This window comes from Rhinopithecus roxellana, chromosome 9 (assembly GCF_007565055.1).
Source record: "Rhinopithecus roxellana isolate Shanxi Qingling chromosome 9, ASM756505v1, whole genome shotgun sequence".
Lineage (NCBI taxonomy): Eukaryota > Metazoa > Chordata > Mammalia > Primates > Cercopithecidae > Rhinopithecus > Rhinopithecus roxellana.
Window position 1 is genome coordinate 27,487,937 of NC_044557.1, and position 25,248 is coordinate 27,513,184.

Here is a 25,248-nt window from a genome sequence, read left to right on the forward strand (position 1 = left end):
CTAGTGGGAGGCGATTGGATCATGGGGGTGATCTCCCCCATGCTGTTGTCGTGATAGTGAGTTCTCACGAGATCTGATGGTTTAAATGTGTGGCATTTCCTCTCTTTCTCCCTCTCTCCCCCCCGCCCCTCCTACTTTGCCATGGTAAGATGTGTTTGCTTCCTCACTTTGCTTTCCGCCATGATTCTAAGTTTCCGAAGGCCTCCCTCGCCATGCAGAACTGTGAGTCAATTAAACCTCTTTCCTTATAAATTACCCAGTCTTGGTTGGTTCTTTATAAGCAGTGGGAAAATGGAGTGATATACATCCCTCCTCCCCTACCCACACACATTAACAGCCTTGACAGAAAAGAGGCATGTCCATTGCCACACATAAACATTGATCTCAGTCTCTATGCTTTTGTACATAATGTCCAGGAATCAAAAAAAAAAAAAAAATCATGAAACACATAAAAAGAGGGGAAAAAAAAAACACTGTCAAGAGATAAAGCCATCAACAGAACCAGACTCATAAATGACTCAGATGTTGGAACTATCAGGGAGGAACTTTAAACTACCATTAATATGTTAAAGAATATAGTAGAAGGCTGGGCGCAGTGGCTCACATCTGTAATCCCAGCACTTTGGGAAGCCAAGGCAGGTGGATCACGAGGTCAGGAGTTCTATACCAGCATGGCCAACATGGCGAAACCCCGTCTCTACTAAAAATACAAAAATTAGCCAGGTGTGGTGGCATGCACCTGTAGTCCCGGCTAGTCAGGATGCTGAGACAGGGTAATTGCTTGAATCCAGGAGGCAGAGGTTGCAGTGAGCCGAGATCATACCACTGCACTCCAGCCTGGGCAACAGAGTGAGACTCTGTCTAAAAAAAAAAAAAAAAAAAAAAATTGAGGGGGATGCCAAGACGGCTGAATAGGAACAGCTCTGCCTCCAGCTCCCAACATGAGCGACACAGAAGAGGGGTGATTTCTGCATTTCCAACTGAGGTACTGGGTTCATCTCACTGGGGTGTGTTGGACAGTCGGTGCAGGACAGTGTGTGCAGCCCAACAAGCAAGAGCTGAAGCAGGGCGAGGCATCACCTCACCCGGGAAGCACAAGGGGGAAGGGAATTCCTTTTCCTAGCCAAGAGAAACCGTGACACACAACACCTGGAAAATCAGGTCACTCCCACCTAATACTGTGCTAAGGGTCTTAGCAAACAGCACACCAGGAGATTATATCCTGTGCCTGGCTCCAAGGGTCCCACACCCATGGAGCCTCCCTCATTGCTAGCACAGCAGTCTGAGATGTAACTGCAAGGCAGCAGGAAGGCTGGGGTAGGGGCACCCACCATTGCTGAGGCTTAAGTAGGTAAACAAAGCAACCGGGAAGCCACTCAGCTCAAGGAGGCCTCCTCAGCTCAAGGAGGCCTGCGTGCCTCTGTAGACTCCACCCCTGGGGACAGGGCATAGCTAAACAAAAGCAGCAGAAACCTCTGCAGATATAAATGTCCCTGTCTGACAGCTTTGAAGAGAGTAGTGATTCTCCCAGCACAGAGGTTGAGATCTGAGAACGGACAGACTGACTGCTCAAGTGGGTCCCTGACCCTCGAGTAGCCCAACTGGGAGAGCCTAACTGGAGTGGACCTCAAGCAAACTCCAACAGACCTGCAGCTGAGGGTCCTGACTGTTAGAAGGAAAACTAACAAACGGAAAGGACATCCACACCAAAAACCTATCTGTACGTCACCATCATCAAAGACCAAAGGTAGATAAAACCACAAAGATGAGGAAAAAGCAATGCAGAAAAGCTAAAAATTCAAAAAATCAGAGTGCCTCTCCCCCTCCAAAGGAACGCAGCTCCTCGCCAGCAACGGAACAAACTTGGATGGAGATGACTTTAAAGAGTTCAGAGAAGAAGACTTTAGTCAATCAAACTTCTCAGAGCTAAAGGAGGAACCACAAACCTAGCACAAAGAAACTAAAAACCTTGAAAAAAGATTTGATGAATGGATAACTAGAATAACCAATGCAGAGAGGTCCATAAACAAAATGATCGACATGAAAACCATGACATGAGAACTACGAGACAAATGCACAAGCTTCAGTAACTGACTCGATCAACTGGAAGAAAGAGTATCAGTGATTGAAGATCAAATGAATGAAATGAAGCAAGAAGAGAAGAGAAAAAAGAGTGAAAAAAATGAACAAAGCCTCCAAGAAATGTGGGATTATGTGAAAAGACCAAATCTATGTCTGATTGGTGTACCTGAAAGTGACGGGGAGAATGGAACCAAGTTGCAAAAACACTCTGCAGGATATTATCCAGGAGAACTTCCCCAATCTAGTAAGGCAGGCCAACATTCAAATGCAGGAAATACAGAGAACGCCACAAAGACACTCCTCGAGAAGAGCAACTCCAATATACATAATTGTCAGATTCACCAAAGTTGAAATGAAGGAAAAAATGTTAAGGGCAGCCAGAGAGAAAGGTCGGGTTACCCACAAAGGGAAGCCCATCAGACTAACAGCAGATCTCTTGGCAGAAACCCTACAAGCCAGAAGAGAGTGGGATTCTTAAAGAAAAGAATTTTCAACCCAGAATTTCATATCCAGCCAAACTACGTTTGTAAGTGAAGGAGAAATAAAATTCTTTACAGATAAGCAAATGCTGAGAGATTTTGTCACCACCAGGCCCAGGCCTGCCCTACAAGAGCTCCTGAGGGAAGCACTAAAATGGAAAGGAACAACCGGTACCAGCCATTGCAAAAAGATGCCAAAATATAAAGACCATTGATGCTAGGAAGAAACTGCATCAACTAACGAGCAAAATAACTAGCTAACATCATAATGAAAGGATCAAATTCACACATAATAATATTAACCTTAAATGTAAATGAGCTAAAGGGTCCAATTAAAAGACAGACTGGCAAATTGGATAAAGAGTCAAGACCCATCAGTTTGCTGTATTCAGGAGACCCATCTCACGTGCAGAGACACACATAGGCTCAAAATAAAGGGATGGAGGAAGATCTACCAAGCAAATGGAAAACAAAAAAAGGCAGGGGTTGCAATCCTAGTCTCTGATAAAACAGACTTTAAACCAACAGAGATCAAAAGAGACAAAGAAGGCCATTACATAACAGTAAAGGGATCAATTCAATAAGAAGAGCTAACTATCCTAAATATATATGCACCCAATACAGGAGCACCCAGATTCATAAAGCAAGTCCTTAGAGACTTACAAAGAGACTTAGACTCCCACACAATAATAATGGTAGAGTTTAACACCTCACTCTCAAATGAGACAGATCAACGAAACAGAAGGTTAACAAGAATATCCAGGACTTGAACTCAGCTCTGCACCAAGCAGACCTAATAGACATCTACAGAACTCTCCACCCCAAATCAACAGAATATACATTCTTCTCAGCACCACATTGCATTTATTCCAAAATTGACCACATAGTTGGAAGTAAAGCACTCCTCAGCAAATGTGAAAGAACAGAAATTATAACAAACTGTCTCTCAGACCACAGTGCAATCAAACTAGAACTCAGGACTAAGAAACTCAATCAAAACTGCTCAACTACATGGAAACTGAACAACCTGCTCCTGAATGACTACTGGGTACATAACGAAATGAAGGCAGAAATAAAGATGTTCTTTGAAATCAATGAGAACAAAGACACAACATACCAGAATCTCTGGGACACATTTAAAGCAGTGTGTAGAGGGAAATTTATAGCACTAAATGCCCACAAGAGAGAGCAGGAGAGATCTAAAATCGACACCCTAACATCACAATTAAAAGAACTAGAGAAGCAAGAGCAAACACATTCAAAAGCTAGCAGAAGACAAGAAATAACTAAGATCAGAGCAGAACTGAAGGAGATAGAGACACAAAAAACCCTCCAAAAAAAAAATCAACGAATCCAGGAGCTGGTTTTTTGAAAAGATCAACAAAATTCATAGACCACTAGCAAGACTAATAAAGAAGAGAAAAGAATCAAATAGATGCAATAAAAAATGATAAAGGGGATATCACCACTGATCCCACAGAAATACAAACGACCATCAGAGAATACTATAAACACCTCTACACAAATAAACTAGAAAACCTAGAAGAAACGGATAAATTCCTGGACACATACACTCTCCCAAGACTAAATCAGGAAGAAGTTCAATCCCTGAATAGACCAATAGCAGGCTCTGAAATTGAGGCAATAATTAATAGCCTACCAACCAAAAAAAGTCCAGGACCAGACGGATTCACAGCTGAATTCAACCAGAGGTACAAGTAGGAGCTGGTACTATTCCTTCTGAAACTATTCCAATCAATAGAAAAAGAAGGAATCCTCCCTAACTCATTTTATGAGGCCAACATCATCCTGATACCAAAGCCTGGCAGAGACACAACAACAAAAAAAAAGAATTTAGACCAATATCCCTGATGAACATCGATGCAAAAATCCTCAATAAAATACTGGCAAACCAAATCCAGCAGCACATCAAAAAGCTTATCCACCATGATCAAGTGGGCTTCATCCCTGGGATGCAAGGCTGGTTCAACATACACAAACCAATTAACATATCCAGCATATAAACAGAACCAAAGACAAAAACCACATGATTATCTCAATAGATGCAGAAAAGGCCTTTGACAAAATTCAACAGCCCTTCATGCTAAAAACTCTCAATAAATTCAGTATTGATGGAACATATCTCAAAATAATAAGAGCTATTTATGACAAACCCATAGCCAATATCATACTGAATGGGCAAAAACTGGAAGCATTCCCCTTAAAAACTGGCATAAGACAGGGATGCCCTCTCTCACCACTCCTATTCAACATAGTGTTGGAAGTTCTGGCCAGGGCAATCAGGCAAGAGAAAGAAATAAAGGGTATTCAATTAGGAAAAGAAGAAGTCAAATTGTCCCTGTTTGCAGATGACATGATTGTCTATTTAGAAAACCCCATTGTCTCAGCCCAAAATATCCTCAAGCTGATAAGCAACTTCAGCAAAGTCTCAGGATACAAAATCAATACACAAAAATCACAAGCATTCTTATACACCAATAACAGACAAACAGAGCCAAATCATGAATGAACTCCCATTCACAATTGCTTCAAAGAGGATAAAATATCTAGGAATCCAACTTACAAGGGATGTGAAGGACCTCTTCAAGAACTACAAACCACTGCTCAGTGAAATAAAAGAGGACACAAACAAATGGAAGAACATTCCATGCCCATGGATAGGAAGAATCAGTATCGTGAAAATGGCCATACTGCCCAAGGTAATGTATAGATTCAATGCCATCCCCATTAAGCTACCAATGACTTTCTTCACAGAATTGGAAAAAACTACTTTCAAGTTTATGTGGAACCAAAAAAGAGCCCACACTACCAAGACAATCCTAAGTCAAAAGAACATAGCTGGAGGCATCACACGACCCGATTTCAGACTATACTACAAGGCTACAGTAACCAAAACAGCATGATACTGGTACCAAAACACAGATATAGACCAATGGAACAGAACAGAGCCCTCAGAAATAACACCACACATCTACAACTATCTGATCTTTGACAAAAACAAGAAATGGGGAAAGGATTCCCTATTTAATAAATGGTGCTGGGAAAACTGGCTAGCCATAAGTAGAAAGTTGAAACTGGATCCCTTCCTTACTCCTTATACAAAAATCAATTCAAGATGGATTAGAGACTTAAATGCTAGAACTAAAACCATAAAAACCCTAGAAGAAAACCTAGGCAATACCATTCAGGACATAGGCATAGGCAAGGACTTCATGTCTAAAACACCAACAGCAATGGCAACAAAAGCCAACATTGACAAATGGGATCTAATTAAACTAAAGAGCTTCTGCACAGCAAAAGAAACTACCATCAGAGTGAACAGGCAACCTACAGAATGGGAGAAAATTTTTGCAATCTACTCATCTGACAAAGGGCTAATATCCAGAACCTACAAAGAACTCAAACAAATTTACAAGAAAAAAAAAACCCCAACAACAAGTGGGCAAAGGATATGAACAGACACTTCTCAAAAGAAGACATTTATGCAGCCAACAGACAAATGAAAAAATGCTCATCATCACTAGCCATCAGAGAAATGCAAATCAAAACCACAATGAGATACCATCTCACACCAGTTAGAATGGCAATCATTAAAAAGTCAGGAAACAACAGGTGCTGGAGAGGATGTGGAGAAATAGGAACACTTTTACACTGTTGGTGGGAGTGTAAATTAGTTCAACCATTGTGGAAGACAGTGTGGCGATTCCTCAAGGATCTAGAACTAGAAATACCATTTGACCCAGCCATCCCATTACTGGGTATATACCCCAAGGATCATAAATCATGCTGCTATAAAGACACATGCACACGTATGTTTACTGTAGCACTATTCACAATAGCAAAGACTTGGAACCAACCCAAATGTCCATCAATGACAGACTGGATGAAGAAAATGTGGCACATATACACCATGGAATACCATGCAGCCATAAAAAGGATGAGTTCGTGTCCTTTGTAGGGACATGGATGCAGCTGGAAACAATCATTCTCAGCAAACTATAGCAAGAACAGAAAATCAAACACCGTATGTTCTCACTCATAGGTGAGAATTGAACAATGAGATCACTTGGACACGGGAAAGGGAACATCACACACCAGGGCCTGTTGTGGGGTGGGGGTAAGGGGGAGGTATAGCATTAGGAGATATATCTAACGTAAATGATGAGTTAATGGGTACTGCACACCAACATGGCACATGTATACATATATAACAAACCTGCACTTTGTGCACATCTACCCTAGAACATAAAGTATAATTTAAAATATATATTATATATATCTATATAGTAGAAAAGGGAGACAATATGCATGATATGCATGAACCTAAGGGGAATTTCAGCAGGGAGATGTAATATAAAACAGGAGTCAAATGGAAATGCTAGGTTTCTGCAGCTAAAGAGATGGTGAATTAGGTGATCCCTAAGCTAGTTTCAATTCTGACATTGCATGATTCTAAGACCACCACTTCAAGAAGGTAAGAGAAGATAAATAAGAAAATGGATAGTTTATATGTAGAAAACATGAGATAACTAATAATCTCCCATTTGGAATTGTTGCTTCTCATCTTCAACTTAAAATACAAAAAATGATCATGTACAGTGGCTCATGCCTATAATCCCAGCACTTTGGGAGGCCAAGGTGGGAGGATTGCTTGAGGTCAGAAGTTCAAAACCAGCCTGGGCAACATAGCAAGACCCTGTCTCTACAAAAATGAAAGTTACAAAATTAGGCATGGTGGCGCATGCTGTAGTCCCGGCTACTCAGGAGGCTGAGGCAGGAGGACTGCTTGAGTCCAGCAGTTCAAGACTGCAGTGAGCTATGATTGCACCACTGCACTCCAGCCTGAGTGATAGAATGAGACCCTGTCTCAAAAAAAAAAGAGGCCAGGCACTGTGGCTCACACCTGTAATCCCAGCACTTTGGAGGGCCAAAGCAGGAGGATGGCTTGACTCCAGGAGTTTGAGACCAGCATGGACAACATAGTGAGACTCCAACTTTACAGAAAAACTTTAAAAAATTAACCAGGCAAGATGACATGCACCTGTAATCCCAGCTACTCAGGAGGATGAGATGTAAGGATCACTTGAGCCCAGGAAGTCGAAGCTCTAGTGAACCACGACCACACAACTGCACTTCAGCCTGGGCAACAGAGCAAGACCCTGTCTCAATCAATCAAATTTTTATATGTATATATAAAATATATAAAGCAATGGAAAATTACTACAGGCAACTCCAGTTAAAAAGTAAATTCTATTAACTTTAAGACAGATTGTCTGTTTTGTTCAGTTTAAATACAGACAGGAAATCACCAAATTATCTTGTCTTTTAGTCCTTTCATACTAAATCTTTTTTTCCTAGAAGCCTTCCCCCATTTTTATAGTTTATCATTCTAACTTAAAAAGAAATCCAAACTATTTAAAACATCACGTTTAATCTGTAGAAAGAAAAATTTTGACCAAAGGTACATCTATCTTTGAACAACTGACATCGTGATACAGGAAGTATAAGATCTTACCCTTCGTAGATAGTAGATAAAAGTTTGTTCAAAGAAAGGTGATACAGGAAGTGTAAGGTCTTATCCTTCATAGATAGTAGATAAAAGTTTGTTCAAAGAGAGGACATGTAAAGTAGTTCATGCTCTCCTGGTAAGTGCCCATTTGATGACGTAGGGTTATTACTACTGGTGGTGATTTAGTACCAAAGGATGTCTTATGCTAGAAAGCTTTAAAATGAAGAGAGTGCACTTAAATGCAGCGTTTGTTACGAGTTCATCATCTTAGCATGGTAGTTAATGGAATCACTGTAACAGCTGTATTCTGATACTGTGGCGGTAGTACTAACAGCTGGCTGCCAGTGATTAAGATGGTCTTTTGGAAGACTCTTGTAGAATATTTACCAAAAGTATCCAGATCTCCCACGTTAGAGAATTTTTCCTTCACAGTGCACAAAGCTTGTTCCTTTATTTAGTAATGTCTATCTAAATTGTAAGCCCTACGACAAGGGACCACGTCTTTTCTTGCTTACCATTATCTAGCACAATAATGCCTGAATCAGAGTGCACCTTCAATACAATTTTTTTCAACTACTTTGTTTAATAAATAAAATAGTCTGTGCACAGTGGCTAACACATGCAATCCCAGCACTTTGGGAGGCTGATCGGGCACATTGCTTGAGCTAAGGACTTTGAGACCAGCCTGGGCAACATGGCAAAACTCCAATCTCTACAAAAAACACAAAAATTTGCCAGGCATGGTGGCATGCGCCTAAAGTCCCAGCTACTTGGGAGGCTGAGGTGGGAGGACCTACTCAAGCCTGGGAGTTGGAGGTTACAGTGAGCTGAGATCACACTACTGAACTCCAGCCTGCGTGATAGAGACCCTGTCTCAATCAATCAATCAATTGGAGACTTCCAAATAAAAATGATTGACTAGACACACACTTTTAATTTAATTCCCTCCTGAAATCCCATAAAATGACAGTAAGATTTTTTTTATTATGGCATAGATTCCTGAAGAAAAATGAAATGATAAAGAAAACAAAAAATTCTGGAAGTTGCAAAGTTAACAGATGGGTGGCAAATGACTTAGTTGATGTGAGAAAGCTGAGTTCTAAGAAGCAGCGGGAAAGCAGAAAAGCAACTCAACGTTCACTGCAGCATGCACAAGATGCTGCAGAATTTGGTGGCACACAGAACCTCTGGAAATGGATGTAAAGAAGGGGCTGAAAGGGAAGTGGCTGCCCGTTTTGTAGGAGGCAACTGAAGACCCAAATCATCACTGTGCACAAGCAAGAAACTGATGTTCTCCTACCCCAGCAGCAGTTGAGTATCATCCAAAGAAACTTAACAGTAGATCATTAGACTAGGGGAGAGCAGGCATGAACGAGGGTAAGAGTACCACTGTCTAGCGCATTCCTGAACTTCTCAACTTCATCTATCCCTTGCTTCACCTGCGCAGGGCTCTGGCCAACAGCACACCTCACCTCCTTCCATGTGACTTCCTGCCCTAGAATTTAACTGTTGGAGTCACTGTGGAACTCTTCTCAGCACCCATATCACACACGTGCAACCCAAAAGGTGGAGCGAGTTAGGACCAGTGGGGCAAATTTTGGACCACGGAGAAAGCAGGGCCCATGGATCAATTTTTTCCCCTTCCTTACCTGGAAGGAATGATCCCAAGTGCAGTATGTGCATCTCAGGGGCAGGGTCCTGAGGATGAAACAATCACTCCCACTTAACACTCAGCTGAGTAACATCCTCGCATTGCTCTCCCTCCTTCCGTGGTTCACTCCCCTGCTCCTCCCTCCAACCCTCTAGGACTGCACTCCCTAACAGAATCACGGCACAGATGCCTCTGCTTCCCTTTTTGTTTTCTGTGGAAGCCAGGTTAAGATTGTTGGTACCAAGAGTGGGGCTAAAGAGCATTATTCACCTGATGGCAATAAAAGCCCCATCGCTGGTGGTCAAGCCCCATTAAAATTAGTATCACCTGCTTTATCACCAGCACTCATCACCTAAGTGAGAAAGAGGCCCTACTCTGAGAAGAAATAGCTTATATACTAAGAGAAAAAGCAAAGGCTAAGGTGTACTGTCAAGAACTGGGTAAGTGGCCAGGCGCAGTGGCTCCTACCTGTAATCTCAGCACTTTGGGAGGCTGAGGTGGGAGGATCACTTGAAGTCAGGAGTTCAAGACCAGCCTGGCCAACATGTTGAAACCCCCGTCTCAACTAAAAAACACAAAAATTAGCTGGGTGTGGTGGCCCGTGCCTGTAATCCCAGCTACTCGGGAAGCTGAGGCAGAAGAACAGCTTGAACCCGGGAGGTGGAGGCTGCAGTGAGCTGAGATCATGGGCAACAGAGCAAGACTCTGTCTCCAAAAAAAAAAACAGGCCATGTGCAGTTGCGTCTCAGCAGTTTGTGGGGGGGCAAGGCAGGTGGATCACCTGAAGTCAGGAGTTCGAGACCAGCCTGGCCAACATGGTGAAACCCTGTCTCTACTAAAAAAAATGACAAAAATTAGCCAGGAGTGGTGGCATGCATCTGTAATCCCAGCTAATCTGGAGGCTGAGGCAGGAGAACTGCTTGAACTCAGGAGGCAGAGGTTGCAGTGAGCCAAGATCGTGCCATTGCACTACAGCCTGGGCAACAAGAGCAAAACTCCATCTCAAAAAAAAAAAGAAAAAGAAAAAGAAAAAAAAACCTAAACAAATGCAACTGGAATGTTCCTAACACAAAGAAGTGATAAATGTTTGAGGTGATGGATACCCCAGTTACTCTGATTTGGTCCTTACACATTGTATGCCTGTATCAAATCATCACATGTACCCCCATAAATATATATAACTAGTGTTCACCTATAATAATTACAAATAAAGAGTTAAACAAAAATTGAGGAAAATGGTCAGAAAGCTCAGGGAGTTAGAATGTTCAGAAAACTCCAATTTTTAAAGACTGTTGGATATAGGGTCTGAGTTGGTAATGTCACTGGAGGCTTGAAGCTCTAAAATCACAGTTCCCTGATAACAGTGGGAGCACATAATGGCCAGTTGATAAATGGAGTTTCTGCCTATGCTCAATTGCTTCAGTGGGTGTGCGAATCCACCTGGTGTTTATTTCTTTGGTTCCCAAGTAAGTATCTGGGACGGTTATACTTAGCAGCTAGGAGAAACTTTACATAAGTTTCCTGACCTGTGGGGTAAAAGACATTATGGTTTAAAAAAAAAAAAAAGTCAAATCTTTAAAACTGCCCCCTCAGTGAGACCAGCCTGGCCAATATGGTGAAACCCCGTCTCTACTAAATATACAAAAATTAGCTGGGTGTGGTGGTGCATGCCTGTAATCCTAGCTACTCAGGAGGCTGAGGCAGGCGATTCGCTTGAATCCGAGAGGCAGAGGCTGCAGTGAGCCTAGATCATGCCACTGCACTCCAGCCTGGGCGACAGAGTGACACTCCGTCTCAAAAAACAACTGCCCCCTCAGACAGGATAGTAAGTCTGAAGCAACACCATCATCTTGGAAAAACTGCAGAGATCAATGCCCCATAAGACCAAGGAGTTTTCCCCCATCATAATCCCCATCACCACCATTTAATTCACCGTTCTGACCCCTGGAAAAAAAAAAAAAAACCAGATAAATCATGGCAGATGTCAGGGGACTACCAGGAACTTAACCTGACAGTAGTTCCGACTGCAGCTGCCTTGCTGAAATTGGTGTCTATACATGATCAGCATGGCTCCAATCAATATCTGATATTGATGCACACCAATAAGCAGCCACTGAGAGAAAGCTCACGACAAGCAGGTAGGTATTATGAGTTATCATTGGATTTCAGCTGGCCTGTCCCTTTGTTACCCCAATACTGGTTCCATTAACCCATGAACAGGACATTGTGGGAATGATGGAGGCTATGCATGAACAGAAGAACTTTGGCTCTCACTCAAAGGCAGAATTCATCACTGCCACTGTTGAAGACCTGATCTACCAGCAACAATGATCAATGCTGAAGCTTCTGATAAGGCACCATTCCTTGAGGAGAACGTGTAGCCTCTAGTCTCTCAGTGACAGGCTAAAATCCTTTTACTCAAGAAGGAATAGCAATCAGTCCTTATTGAAATTGACACCTACCTTAGATACACTCATGGGGAACTTCCTTGTCCCCCATACCTCTGCCTACTCTATCACTCAGGGGTTACAGAATACCTTCTTCAGGCCAGGTATGGTGGCTCACACCTGTAATCCCAGCACTTTGGGATTGTGCCATATAGAACATGTTGTGTTCATATAGAATATGTTGTGCCATATAGAACAAATACCATAAAATACGTGCAAATGAAAACTGGTGGCTGGGCGCTGTGACTCATGCCTGTAATCCCAGAGCTTTGGGAGGCCGAGGTGGGTGGATCACCTGAGGTCATGAGTTCGAGACCAGCCTGGTCAACATAGTAGAAATTCTGTCTCTACTAAAAATACAAAAATTAGCCGGGTGTGACGGCATGTGCCTGTAATCCCAGCTGCTTGGGAGGCTGAGGCACAAGAATCACATGAGCCTAGGAGGCAGAGGTTGCAGTGAGCTGAGATCATGCCACTGTACTCCAGCCTGGGTGACAGAGCAAGGCTCTGTCTGAAAACAAAACAAACAAAACAAAAGTGGTCTAATACCTTTTCATTTACTTTCACAGAATGTTTTATTCTGCTTTTCAATAATGAGCACATTAGCATTTTGGAATTGGAACTACTTCATTAAAATGCAAGCAGAGCCTCCTAATCATCTTCACTGACCACCTCTCTGGGAGGAATCAGAGCACACTGGAGAAAAGCCTAACTCTCATTTTCCTCAATGAGTCCAAAGAGAAGGACATTCAATCATACCACCTTTGGGCATTCTGAAATGCCACATTCAGTTAGCTGTTTCTGTTAGAACCGCAGGAATGATCTCCTACATCTTTTTTAAAGCTATTTACCGGCCGGGCATGGTGGCTCACCCCTGTAATCCCAGCACTCTGGGAGGCCAAGGCAGGTGGATCATGACGTCAGGAAATCAAGACCATCCTGGCTAACATGGTGAAACTCCGTCTCTACTAAAAATACAAAAAATTAGCCGGGCGTGGTGGCAGGTGCCTGTAGTCCCAGCTACTCGGGAGGCTGAGGCAGAAGAATGGCGTGAACCCAGGAGGCGGAGCTTGCAGTGAGCCGAGATTGTGCCACTGCACTCCAGCCTGGGGGACAGAGTGAGACTCTGTCTCGGAAAAAAAAAAAAAAAAAAAAAGGCTATTTACCAATACCAGCATACCCTCTCTTCCAGTTCCCAATAATTATCTCAATAGGGTTTTTGTGAGATACAGAAGCAGTTAGGGTTTGCATATTTCAGTTTTCTGTGAATATAATCTTGAAGCCTTGAAATGATCTTGAAACCTAGCCCAAGCAAATCATCACCCTCAGAAATTCTGTTTTCTACCTTGATATATTTTGAAAATAAATAATTGGTATAGCATGGACAATTAATGTGGTTTCTACTCTCTCATGTTTTCACAGGGGTGGGTGTGTGAATGGGTAGGGGTGTGTGTGTGTGTGTGTGTGTGTATTTAATTTTTGCTTATGGCCCTATAAATTAGATCATACAGGAAGCCATCAGAAATCAGGATGCATTCTCTGAGAAGAATGATGTAATATTTAGTGTTCATGTTGCAGACCAAGACAGTCAGCATAAAATACATGATTTTATGAGTTGAACAGTTATACAAAACAAGAAAGAATTTAAATTTTCATAATTCTTAAAATCTTAAAAATATATATTTCAAATATTTTAAATTTGTCTACCAAATACATAATGAGTATTTGAAAGCCCTGTATGGTATACATACAATACCTAAAGATAATTTCACATACTGTTTAGGTTTATGTTTGACCTAAAATTTATATAATAACCAAAGTAAACATGCAAATATTTAAGAAAAGTTGTTGGCCTTTGGAAAATTTAGATAAGGCCAGGCATGGTGGCTCACACCTGGAATTCCAGCACTTTGGGAGGCTGAGACAGGCAGATCACCTGAGGTCAGGAGTTCAAGACCAGCCTGGCCAACATGGTGAAACCTCGTCTCTACTAAAAATACAACAATTAGTCAGGTGTGGTGACTCATGCCTGTAGTCCCAGCTCCTCGGGAGGCTGAAGCACAAGAACTGCTTGAACCTGGGAGGTAGAGGTTGCAGTGAGCTGAGATCGTGCCACTGCACTCCAGCCTGGGCAACAGAGTGAGACTTGGTCTCAAAAAAAAAAAAAAAAAAAAAACATTTTAGATAAAACCTTACATATCTATGACAGTCTGGCACAGCAACGATGGGTGACAGGCAAGTGCTATGTGTGGGCCACCTCACTCTGTAAAAATTTCAGGAGAAGTTGAAAGTAATCTTTCTTTTTCTTTCAACAAATTTCCTTTGAACAAATTCAGTTACACATAAAGTAGGTTCATTCCCGTTATAAATAAATAAAGTAAGCAAACAAACACCAAGCACAATCTAGAAATCTGAAGACATTACTAAGAAGTTCATAACAATTTAAGAAAGTTTTTATAAGGATTATCCCCATCATTATTTGAGTAGTTTCTCTCTATATTAATAAGCATGCATGTGCCAGAAAGAGAAAGTAAATATTAGAGCAGCAAGCAAAATGAAAATGAGTTTGAAAGTAGAGGCTGTGGAGTGTCAGTGTGAGAGGTCTGGCAGAAATTGTCATACTCCTCCACTACGGCACTGATGGAGAGGCTAAAGGATTGACCGTGTGGATAAGCAGCACTTTTTTTTTTTAGAGACAGAGTCTCGCGCTGTCACCCAGGCTGTAGTACAGTGGAATGATCTTGGCTCACTGCAACCTCTGTGTGCTGGATTCCAGCAATTCTCCCACTTCAGCCTCTCGAGTAGCTGGAATTACAAGTGTAGCCACCACGCCTGGCTAATTTTTGTATTTTTAGTAGAGATGGGGTTTTGCCATGTTGCCCAGGCTGGTCTCGAACTCCTGGGCTCAAGTGATCCACCCACCTCAACCTCCCAAAGTGCTCCAATTACAAGTGTGAGCCACCATGCCTGGCAAGAACTCTTAATTTTTTATGTTTGGGACTTCTTCCCCATCTCTGCAGCTTTCTGTGTCACTGCCCAGCACCTGCAGCATGGGGTCCTCCAGAAAAAACAATAAAGGAAAATGAAGGCTTTCAGGAATGAAGGCCTGTCCAGGGCTTGTAAACTTCACGACAGTCCCAAAAGGTAGTAATGGAATATTCAACTTTCCTGCAGAGCCTGGCCTCTCTGATAGGAATGAAGAACACTGATGAGGTAGCAACAACAGAAGGAAATGCAGGAGAGCAGAGAACATCAAGACGGCCAGCCTGCTGGCTCTATGCCCACCTTTGATTTGCTTACCTTTTCCTGAAGCCTGATATTATCCCACACCTTGGTGCACACCATACACTCAAATGCATCGATGTAATTGTCCTGGTTGACATCTTGCACTCCCCATTTCCGTTCCCTGAGAGCCGTCAGAAGTCGCTGGTTGGAGATCTCACCCTTCAGCTTCCATTCTATATAGGCCTCATACAATCTGTCATCAGAATCCAGTCGTCTGATGTAACTTGCCAGTTCCCTGGGGTGAGAAAATTCTGATACAAGAATAGCACTTTTGTTACTTGGAAGCCAGTCTGTGATGCTGGGTGATCCGTAATATACAGGAACTATCCCCAGTTTCAGTGGCCTCCAGAACTTCTCAGTGATGTAGTCATCACAAACTGCATTCTCAAAAGCTAGGATAAACTTATACTGTGCAATGATCCTATAAAAGCCATCAGCATCCATAGAGGCTGGATTTTTCAGCTGCTGAGGGAGGTCTTTGTTGCGTATACATTCACCATAGGAATCAACCTCAATGTAAGCCATGAGCTCGCGAACATAGCTGTCCCTGTCTGATGGTGGGTCACAGTCTGACTGTACATAGACCAGCGGAGCAAGTCTTTTTCTAAGCTTGTTTTTGGACTGCAAAGGAACTAGGTATCGGAGTGACTTCAGGACTTCAATGCTCTCCAAGTATTGGGTAGTTAGTGGCAAGTGGGAATGCCTGCTGAACGTGGCAGTGTAGTTGAACAAGGTGATCACCGGTTTATGAAAGAGCTTATAATTGTTTTTTGGGGACTCTTCGTGAAAAAGAGCCCAGTCATGATGGGCTTTCCGAGGCAGAGGTAAGCTGTCTATGTTAAAGTCAGTACCTAGGGGAAGAAAATGAGATATTAATTAGTATTTCCAAAAGAATGTTGCTAAGTTTGGGTCTACCTGGTAAGATTAGAATACAGAGGAGTCTGAGGCTATGAATAAGAAGCATGTGGCCAGGTGCGGTGTGGCTCATGTCTGTAATCCCAGCACTTTGGGAGGCCAAGGCAGGTGGATCCCTTGAGATCAGGAATTTGAGATCAGCCTGGCTAACATGGTAAAAATACTAAAAATACAAAAATTAGCTGGGTGTGGTGACACATTGCCTGTAATCTCAGCTACCTGGGAGGCTGAGGCATGAGAATCACTTGAACCTGGGAGGCAAAGATTGAGCCACTGCACTCCAGCCTGGGTGACAGAGCAAGACTCCGTCTCAAAATACGTGTGTGTGTGTATACACACACACAAAGCATGTTACAGTATCACTGCAAAGTGCCTGGCAGTCAGTCACAAGGCTTTCACCCCAGAAACTACTCAGGTAGAGGATCACCAAAGAGGGGGACTATCATTTCTCATTTTATGAAAAAGGAAACGGGAGTCGTGTCTGGCCAGGTTCTAAAGGATAATTTATTCTACTGCCTCCTGCAATGGGCTTTTCTTCCTGAAAGTGTTGCCTACAAGAAAACAGGAGAAATAAAGAGATAAAGATAGTTCTTTAAAAAGAAAAGAGCAAGAGAAAGGAAGCCATAAAAGGAAAGCAACTAGGTCGGCAGGTTGATTAATCACACACACAAAAAAAGTGAAACCGTGCAAAAGTAGCCAGAAGAAATATAGAGGATATATTTTTTTAATCCAAAATGATCGATTTCAGCAAAGTGCAGTTAATCAATCTTAGTCAAAATGGTAGACAAGAGGCTTTTAAAGACGAAAGAGCTGATAATAGTACTATGTTACAGACTACTGCAGGATGGACAGGAATTAACAAGCGCATCAAGAAATAAAGAAGGCCTAACAGGATTACAATTATGAGTGACCCTAGCATCCACAGGATTAATTGAAAAACCTCTGAAACATGATGATGTGCAGACAGAAGTGATGGATGTGGTAAGCGATTGTTTCCTGACTGCATGGGTAGAGATCCAATCAGGGATAACTTATTTCAATAACTGAGAAAGAAGAACTAAGACAATAACACAATAGGTAATATACAATTTCTGAAGTATTCTTGACGTAGATAATTTTGTAGACCCTTGAGTTTTTAAAAAATAAATATAAGGAAACGGGAAAAAAAATCCATCTTCCAATACCAACCGGAAAAGAAAATACCAAATATATATTTACGCCAAAACAAAACTTTATCAACATTTTCTGGCAGAGCTCATAAAAATTAATTATTTAATGCTAGTGTACACTCCCACAAATAGATAAACTCTTCGGTGCCAACACTACATCAATGAGAAATCAATTAATCAAGAAAGGCTTTTAAACAAAGATCAGATAAGATTACGTCACAGGATATATACTAAGCACAGAGAAATTGCTGAAGAAAGTGCCTCTGTTTTGATAACAGGCTTTTATTCTCAATCATCGGCAATGAAGTACTAACATGTAAAAATGGGCTTGTCTTTGTTTATTGGCATTTGCTATATTTGACCTTAGGCTTCAAAAAGAATACTCACCCATATACCTGAAATCTAATGGCATACAGAGTTGGATGGCTGGCAAAGGTTAATAATCATTAAGATAGAGAAACATGAGGATATGAAAGAGAATGTGAGAAGAAAGGCAACTGACTGCATTGAAGTACAACTAGTTGCTGCTCAAAAAGGGTCTAAGCTGGTCGAGTGGCCAATGATAGGAACCAGAACCTATAAAATTGAGTTAGAACACAAAGTTGCCACCTAAGGCCTTGCAGAGAATCAAGGCCATTACCTGGGAGAGAAAGTACTAGAGTCCGATCCACAGGAATCAGAAGCAGGGATTCAAGGTATGAGATGAGAGATTAAAGAGGATATGATTAAAACAAAAGTGGGTCCACAGTTAACTGGGGGGATCAGGCACAGGGGTTTTGAGTGAGTGACCCAAACACCAGTCACTGCTGCTACCTGCTAGGTGGCACATGGAAGATTCTTAACCTGGCTCAGCACGGGTGCACCTCAGCAAAGATCCCAGATGCAGAGCTGGAAAGCAGAAAGACACAAAGCCTGCCTCAGGTGCTTCAGAGAATGGACAGGGCTCAAGTCCCATCTCTGCTGGTCTACATCAAGAAAGAGGAGGAAGAGCTGAAGGCAGTTGTGTCTAGACTCTTGTGGCCACTATGTAGGTCCACTCAGGCTGTGCTGGTAATAGGAACAGGACTCCAAACCTGTCACTCATGACAACTAGGAGATGCAGGCTTACAGGCTCACTCATAGCTCTGCTGATATGAGAATCTCCATGTGGGAAGAAAGAGGAGAAAATCCCTCTTGCATACAATCTATAGTGGCCAAAAATGCCTGCAGAATCTATTCACACACATGCATGAAGAAGTAACAGGTCATTTTAAAAATGAAAATGAGAAGGTCTCCTGTATTCATCTGAATTATGTTTAGTCTGCAGAGGTGCAGCTGCCTTTAATAGTGGGAGATGCTTCTTAATAGACAGGAAAGTTAAAGGGACCTAGCGTTCCAGAAATATTTCCCATGTTTGCTATCTATAAAAGGATTTCCTGGTAACTTCCCTGAGATACATCCACACAAAACACAACCACACATGCGTGTGCATCTGTGCAATCATGCTAATATAGGTTTTCTGTAAGATTGTCAGATTCTTTCAAACTAAACTTCTCCGGAGAAGATTAAAAATAGGTCATTTTGGCAAGGCACAATGGCTCACACCTGTGATTCCAGCACTTTGGGAGGCGGAGGCAGGCGGATTACTTGAGGTCAGGAGTTCAAGACCAGCCTGGCCAACAGGGTGAAATCCCATCTCTACTAAAAATACAAAACTTAGCAAGGCATGGTGGCACATGGTGGTAGTAATCCCATCTACTCAGGAGGCTGAGGCAGAAGAATTGCATGAACCAGGGAGGCAGAGGTTACAGTGAGCTGAGATCACGCCACTGTACTTCAGCCTGGGCAACATAGCGAGACTCTGTCTCCAAAAAAGTCATTTTGCCCTGCAAGCTTCTCTCCTAAGCCTAGAGCTTCAGAAGGTAAGTGCTGAAGAATACTGAAATTAGAACCATGACCAACCTGGCCAGGCATGGTAGCTCACACCTGTAATCCCAGCACTTTGGGGGGCTGAGGAGGATGGATCACCTGAGGTCAGGAGTTCAAGACCAGCCTGGCCAACATGGTGAAACCCTGTTTCTACTAAAAATTCAAAAATTAGCTGGGTATGGTGGCACATACCTGTAATCCCAGCTGCTCAGGAGGCTGAGGAAGGAGAATTGCTTGAACTTGGGAGGCAGAGGTTGCAGTGACCCGAGATTGCACCACTGCACGCCAGCCTGGGCGACAGAGCGAGACTCTGTCTTGAAAACAAAACGAAACAAAAAAAGAACCATGACCAACCTAAACTACTTCACTGGGGATATCATGGCCTGGAATACAAGTGTCAATATTGAACAATTTCTAAAAGGTATTGGATGTGGCTCAGAAAAAAACTGAGTTATTTAGCTCTCCCCAACTCCAGCGCAATGCCTACTATAATAAGAGTTGGAACTGGAGTCTATAGAAAAATGAAAATCAATTAACCTATGGTATATCCATAAAAATGTGACCAATGTATGTGCAACTGGCTCACTAGTTTTCTAATCATGCTTACTGCTCTTAAATTTAACAACTTCAGATTCAAACTTTCACTCCTCTGGGTTATTTTGTGTTTACTGAATTCTGACAAATGTATTCGTTCCTTTAAACAACAGCTAAATAGATCTTTAGCACTAATGTGCACTGTAAAGGGAACTGCAACTTGGAATACAAATGGAATAAAATGAATGCTGGCAAAGGGTGTCAGATTGCTGACTATGGAGACTGGATCTGAAATAGCAGAAGAGCCTGAGAGCGACATACTTTACGGGACGTGTTTATGTGCCCCTCTCCTTCTGCAGGGGCATGGCCTCTTCTTTCATTACTCCCACATAAATTGGTGAAAACAGAAGGCAACATACATTATTAACCTCACTTTACTAATGAAGCGTGAATCACTCATCTATACTGAAAACCCCGGGTGGGGACAAGAACATCAGACCAGCAAATAGGAAAGGACTGGAGGGATGAGGGATGACAGGTCCTGCTGCAATGTTGATTCCATGGAATGAGTAACTCATTCTTAGTACTTGCAATTACACCCACAGAAATGTTAGCCAGCTTTAGCATACTAATGATGTGTAAAACCCAGCCTGCCTTAATTTGGAAAAGACAAGTGCTCCTGCAGAATGCCATCCAAAGGTAATCTGTTTTAAAAAATAATCTCTACCATAACACTGTTGTGACCTTTTGGGAGACTGAGGCAGAAGGACTGCTTGAGCCCAGGAGTTCAAGGCCAACCTGGGCAACACGGTGAGTCCCTGTCCACAAGAAATGTTTTTAAAAAATTAGCTGGATGTGATGGTGCACTTCTATAGTCCCAGATATTCAGGAGGCTGAGGTAGGAGGATCACTTGAGCCCAAGAGGTTGAGGCTGCAGTGCACCATGATCATGCCACTGTACTCCAGCCTGGGTGACAGAACAAGATCTTGTCTCGAAAAAATACAAATAAAATAAAATATAAATTACCATCATTTTCTGCCAAAGGTTGTGATTCTTCTTGGAACCTGGAATGAGGTAAAAAAGGGGAAAGAGAGGACTCTCCCTTACTTGCTAACTGACCCTCACCTAATCCCTCAAGCCTTCCCGTCCATCCACTGAGGACCCCCACAAGTGAACCACTCATTTCCTCTTCTTTGGAGTGAGAGTGGAAGTTCACTCATATCCTGTTTCAAGTCTTGCCCCTCTTTACCCACAATGTCCAGACTGACTCCAGATCACATAAGGACCTGCCACTTAGCAACACTGCCCCAGATCTGAGTAACCCCTTAATCTTTCACATGCTGAACTAACACTGTAAGCCAGCAGATAAAGTTGTTTTTCACGTTCATATTTTTCCTGGAATGATTTCAAATATACCAATGCCAAATTCCTATAAGAAACAAAACATGATATACACGAAAGGTTTTGTTCTTAAAAATTAAAAAAAAAAATAATAATCTCCAGCATAATGGGTCAATGTGCCAATGCTTCAAATAAACTCATCTCTAAAGCACAGAATTTAAAGCAGAGACCTCCTTTCCAGTGGAGAAAAATTTCTTCTAGATACACCAATGTCCCCTGACACACCTGCCTTTGGTATTTAAAACACTAGCCCTATTGTACAACAGTCTTTTGCCCAAGATTACAGTACTCTCAGCCAAACCCAGGTTCATAAAGAGCACAGAGTCAGCTTAATACTTTTTGCTAAGAGGAAGCTGCATGAGTCATTGGCTTCTCAGTTGCTCAGCTCCATGTCCAACCTTCTATGCTATGCTCCTTATTGTATGGGGCTGAAACCCTGCAAACTTTACTCCTCAGGTTCCCTGGACAACTGGTTTGCAATTAGGTGTTACGAGTAGGAGCACTGTAGGAAGACTGAAGGTGGGAATGATACAAACAGGAGGCAGGGAAATACCAGGTAGAAGAGGACGGGGTCCCTGGCGAGGGTTCTACCCTCAAGCCTGAACCCTTGGCCCTAAATGAGAAATTTACATCTCCGCTTTCCCGCCCGAATGTTGCCTTTTGACCTGCCCCACCCCCTATCCTGTGCCCAGAAAAACCCCAAGCTCCCCTGGCAGAGGAGCAGAGCGGTGTGGCAGAAAAGGAGAGATGAGAAGGAGCATCTGAACATCAAGGAGATGAGACAACTGGACATCAGAGATTATAGTCAGAGAGGAGTTTGTCCAGGGACGGTCAGAGAGGAGTTTGGCCGGGGACAGTCAGAGAGGAGTCTGGCCAGGGATGGCCAAACTCCAGGGGAAGATTATCTTCCCACTCCATCCCCTTTCCAGCTCCCCATCCCACTGAGAGCCACTTCCACCACTCAATAAAACCTCCACATTTACCATCCTTCAAGTCTGTGTGACCTCATTCTTCTTGGGCACTGGACAAGGAACTAGGCGTAGGTGCAAGAGGCTGTCACACTGACTCTCCACTGAGCTGTTTAACACTTAGCCATCCATGGATGGCAAGTGCTAAAAAAGCACTGATTATAACACATGCTCTCTGGGGCTCCAGAGGTCGCAGGCAATCCCTAGACACTGCTGTGGGCTGGTACGTGGTTTGTTCCTGCTGGTGCCCAAAACCACTTGCTCCAGCTCCTGCACCTGCTCACCTGCGTGCTCCCCTTCCTGCAAGGGGTTTGAGCATGGTGGCCAAGTAAACAAGCCACCCCTGTTGCAAGGCCCGCAAGGGGGTCATGGGAACTATCCTGTCTCAGAAGGAAAAGAGAAGGAACCTCTTCCAATGCTCATGTAGCAGAGCAAGCAATTAGCACTCCTGACTGTGATAAGATCAGCTGTAGCATCAAGGAGTAGTGGCAGTGGTGACATGAGCTAAGCAGAGAGTGGTGATAGTGACAGTAGCAGTGACAATAACCTGGGAGTGCTGGCTAGAGAATTCTTGCCCGGTTAACTCACCCCCAACAGTAGAGTCTCAGAGACTCACTGGCCCACACTCTGGGCAATGCTACTTCTCCTGTGCCTCTCCAGTCCAAGCGTAGCAGGGATTTCCTGCAGTTATTCATTCTGTATAACCTTCTCTTCCTGTCTTTTGCTCCACCAGCCCTTCAGCCCCTTTGTAACCAATTCTTGTAATACATCTCCACTGTTTAAAATACCTAGAATAATTTGTTTTCCTATCAGAATATGACTAATACAGAGGTCCATTTCAAAAGCTTGGAACTTCCATCCGATCACAACTGATTATTCCAAGTTCTGCTGCAAGTTTTCTCTTGCTGTCTTGCTCCTAGATTTTTCTAAAAATGCCATGTTTCTTGGTGCTATCCCCTTGTTACCACCATCCTAGGCTTCTATTTTCCCTTCTCTTCATCCATCTGGTGATAATGTAAAAGAAAAATGCAAGCCTTGTATTTAAGAAGGAAAAATATAAAATCAGCAGATGAGACTCCTTTTAAGAAAGAAACCATCAAAATACTTGAAACCAAAAACACATTCCCCATTCAGGTACTGTGCTATAAATTCCTTCTCTGAGCTAAGAATCAAAATATACAGAATACTGAGACCCAGGTAACTACAAAGAATAATTAGGTTGGGGTGAAGGTCTCCAGTAACACTGTTTGACTACATTCTAATTGTATCAAAAATGACAAATCCTCTCCACTGTGTTCTTGACACTTAATTAAACTGAGATAAAGACTTTCTTTTTGCTAAAAGATTTTAGTACAGAGCCTTTTACCCATCTGAAGGAAAAACTATGGCCAAAAGATGTTAAAGCTCATGAAACAATTGGCAAATATGACTATTGTATGAATAGCAATAGTTCATAAATTACAACCATTGTTAATCACCTCAGCTGTAACTAAACTTGCAGTGACCTGAGTTTTTTCTCATTTCCTGCTTTGGGTTAAATCATTTGTTTCACAAAACTCAGACAACTTCCAGTGTTTCAGATAACTATGAGTAGTACTACTTCCCTATTAGAAGTCCCTACAATAAGCTTAAAGTAAAGTAAAGCATTCTGACAACGTCAATATCCAAGCACAAAACAAAATTCAGTTTCTTTCAATAATAAGAAAAAGTGAGAATTAGGTGTTGGGAACAGAAGAGGTTTTGGGAAGAGAATTGTCCAGGGTGTGGGTCCGTGGGTCTCTGAGGCTCCACTGTTAGGAGTGAGCTAACCAGGCAAGAACTCCCTAGCCAGCACTCCCAGGTTATTGTCACTGCCACTATCGCTGTCACCACTGTCTGCCCAGCTCATGTCACCATTGCCGCTACTCCTTGATGCTACAGCTGATCTTATCACTGAAAAGAGAAGAGGGGTAACAGTTTAAGGCACCGCCCTTCAATCAGGGAAACAGGCTGAGATGGCCTTAAGGGCCTGGCAAAGCCAGTTCGGAGTCCCAGAATGTTCTGCAGAACTCTGACATGAAACTCTCATGATGAGGCTACATAACTTTGTAGAGGGTTTGTTGCTACCTCTTAATTCTTAGTTATTAAAGGCCACATACAGATGTATCACACTCTGGTTTGCTGGTTAGTTACTAAAACTGGATTGACTGATTGATTGATTGATTGATTGATTGGGACAGCGTCCTCATTATGTTCCCCAGGCTGCTCTCAACCTCCTGAGCTCAAGTGATGCCTCCCACCTCGACCTCCTAAAGTGCTTTCTATTGCAGTCAACATATCTGGAGACAGAAGACATTACTAACTCAGAGAAGCATAGACATTTCTAAAAAGTAAGGTTTTACTGAGTCCTATTATTTGAGAAGTATTGAGCTGAGAATTCTGGGACTTCAAAGATGAACAAAATAAGCCCCAAGGGATATTATGATTATGAATGTAAATGTTAAACCATTAGCCGATATTCAATCTAGAGTAACAAAAATGCAAATGGCCATGGTGGGAGAAAGGAGTAATTATTTCTGATTGGTCAAAGAGTTTGGGGTTGAATTACTGATAAGTACATAGAAAACCCAGCAATTAAGAAAATGAAGACACAATTACCCAATTATTAACTCAGGGCAAACAAGAAAAGTAAACCGTGTGCTCTCTGGTTCACCTATGAATATTATTTGCATAGTCATAATAATGTAAAGAGGGAATATTGATCCATCAAACATGATAATACAACTATAAGTGGATGGGGGATATAGGAAGGATGAGTGTGTATGTGTTGAACAGGAGAGGGTAAAAGAGTGATTCCTCATCTTCCAAGACAGGAAGTCAATGATAATGCTTAATAGCG

At 42.4% G+C, this 25,248-nt stretch overlaps 1 protein-coding gene across 4 annotated transcripts in view; it reads right to left on the bottom strand.

The window, feature by feature from the left end:
* FUT10 (fucosyltransferase 10) overlaps window positions 1-25,248 on the bottom strand; it is a 120,542-nt gene that overhangs the window by 13,163 nt on the left and 82,131 nt on the right. For all 4 annotated transcript variants that reach the window (XR_004059343.1, XM_030938193.1, XM_010372188.2 and 1 more), the window contains one exon: window positions 15,490-16,325. Coding sequence is in view for 3 of the 4 variants with exons in the window: in XM_030938193.1 (XP_030794053.1) it covers window positions 15,490-16,325 (836 nt within the window). In the remaining variant the exon portion in view is untranslated. The remainder of the gene's footprint in view (window positions 1-15,489; window positions 16,326-25,248) is intronic.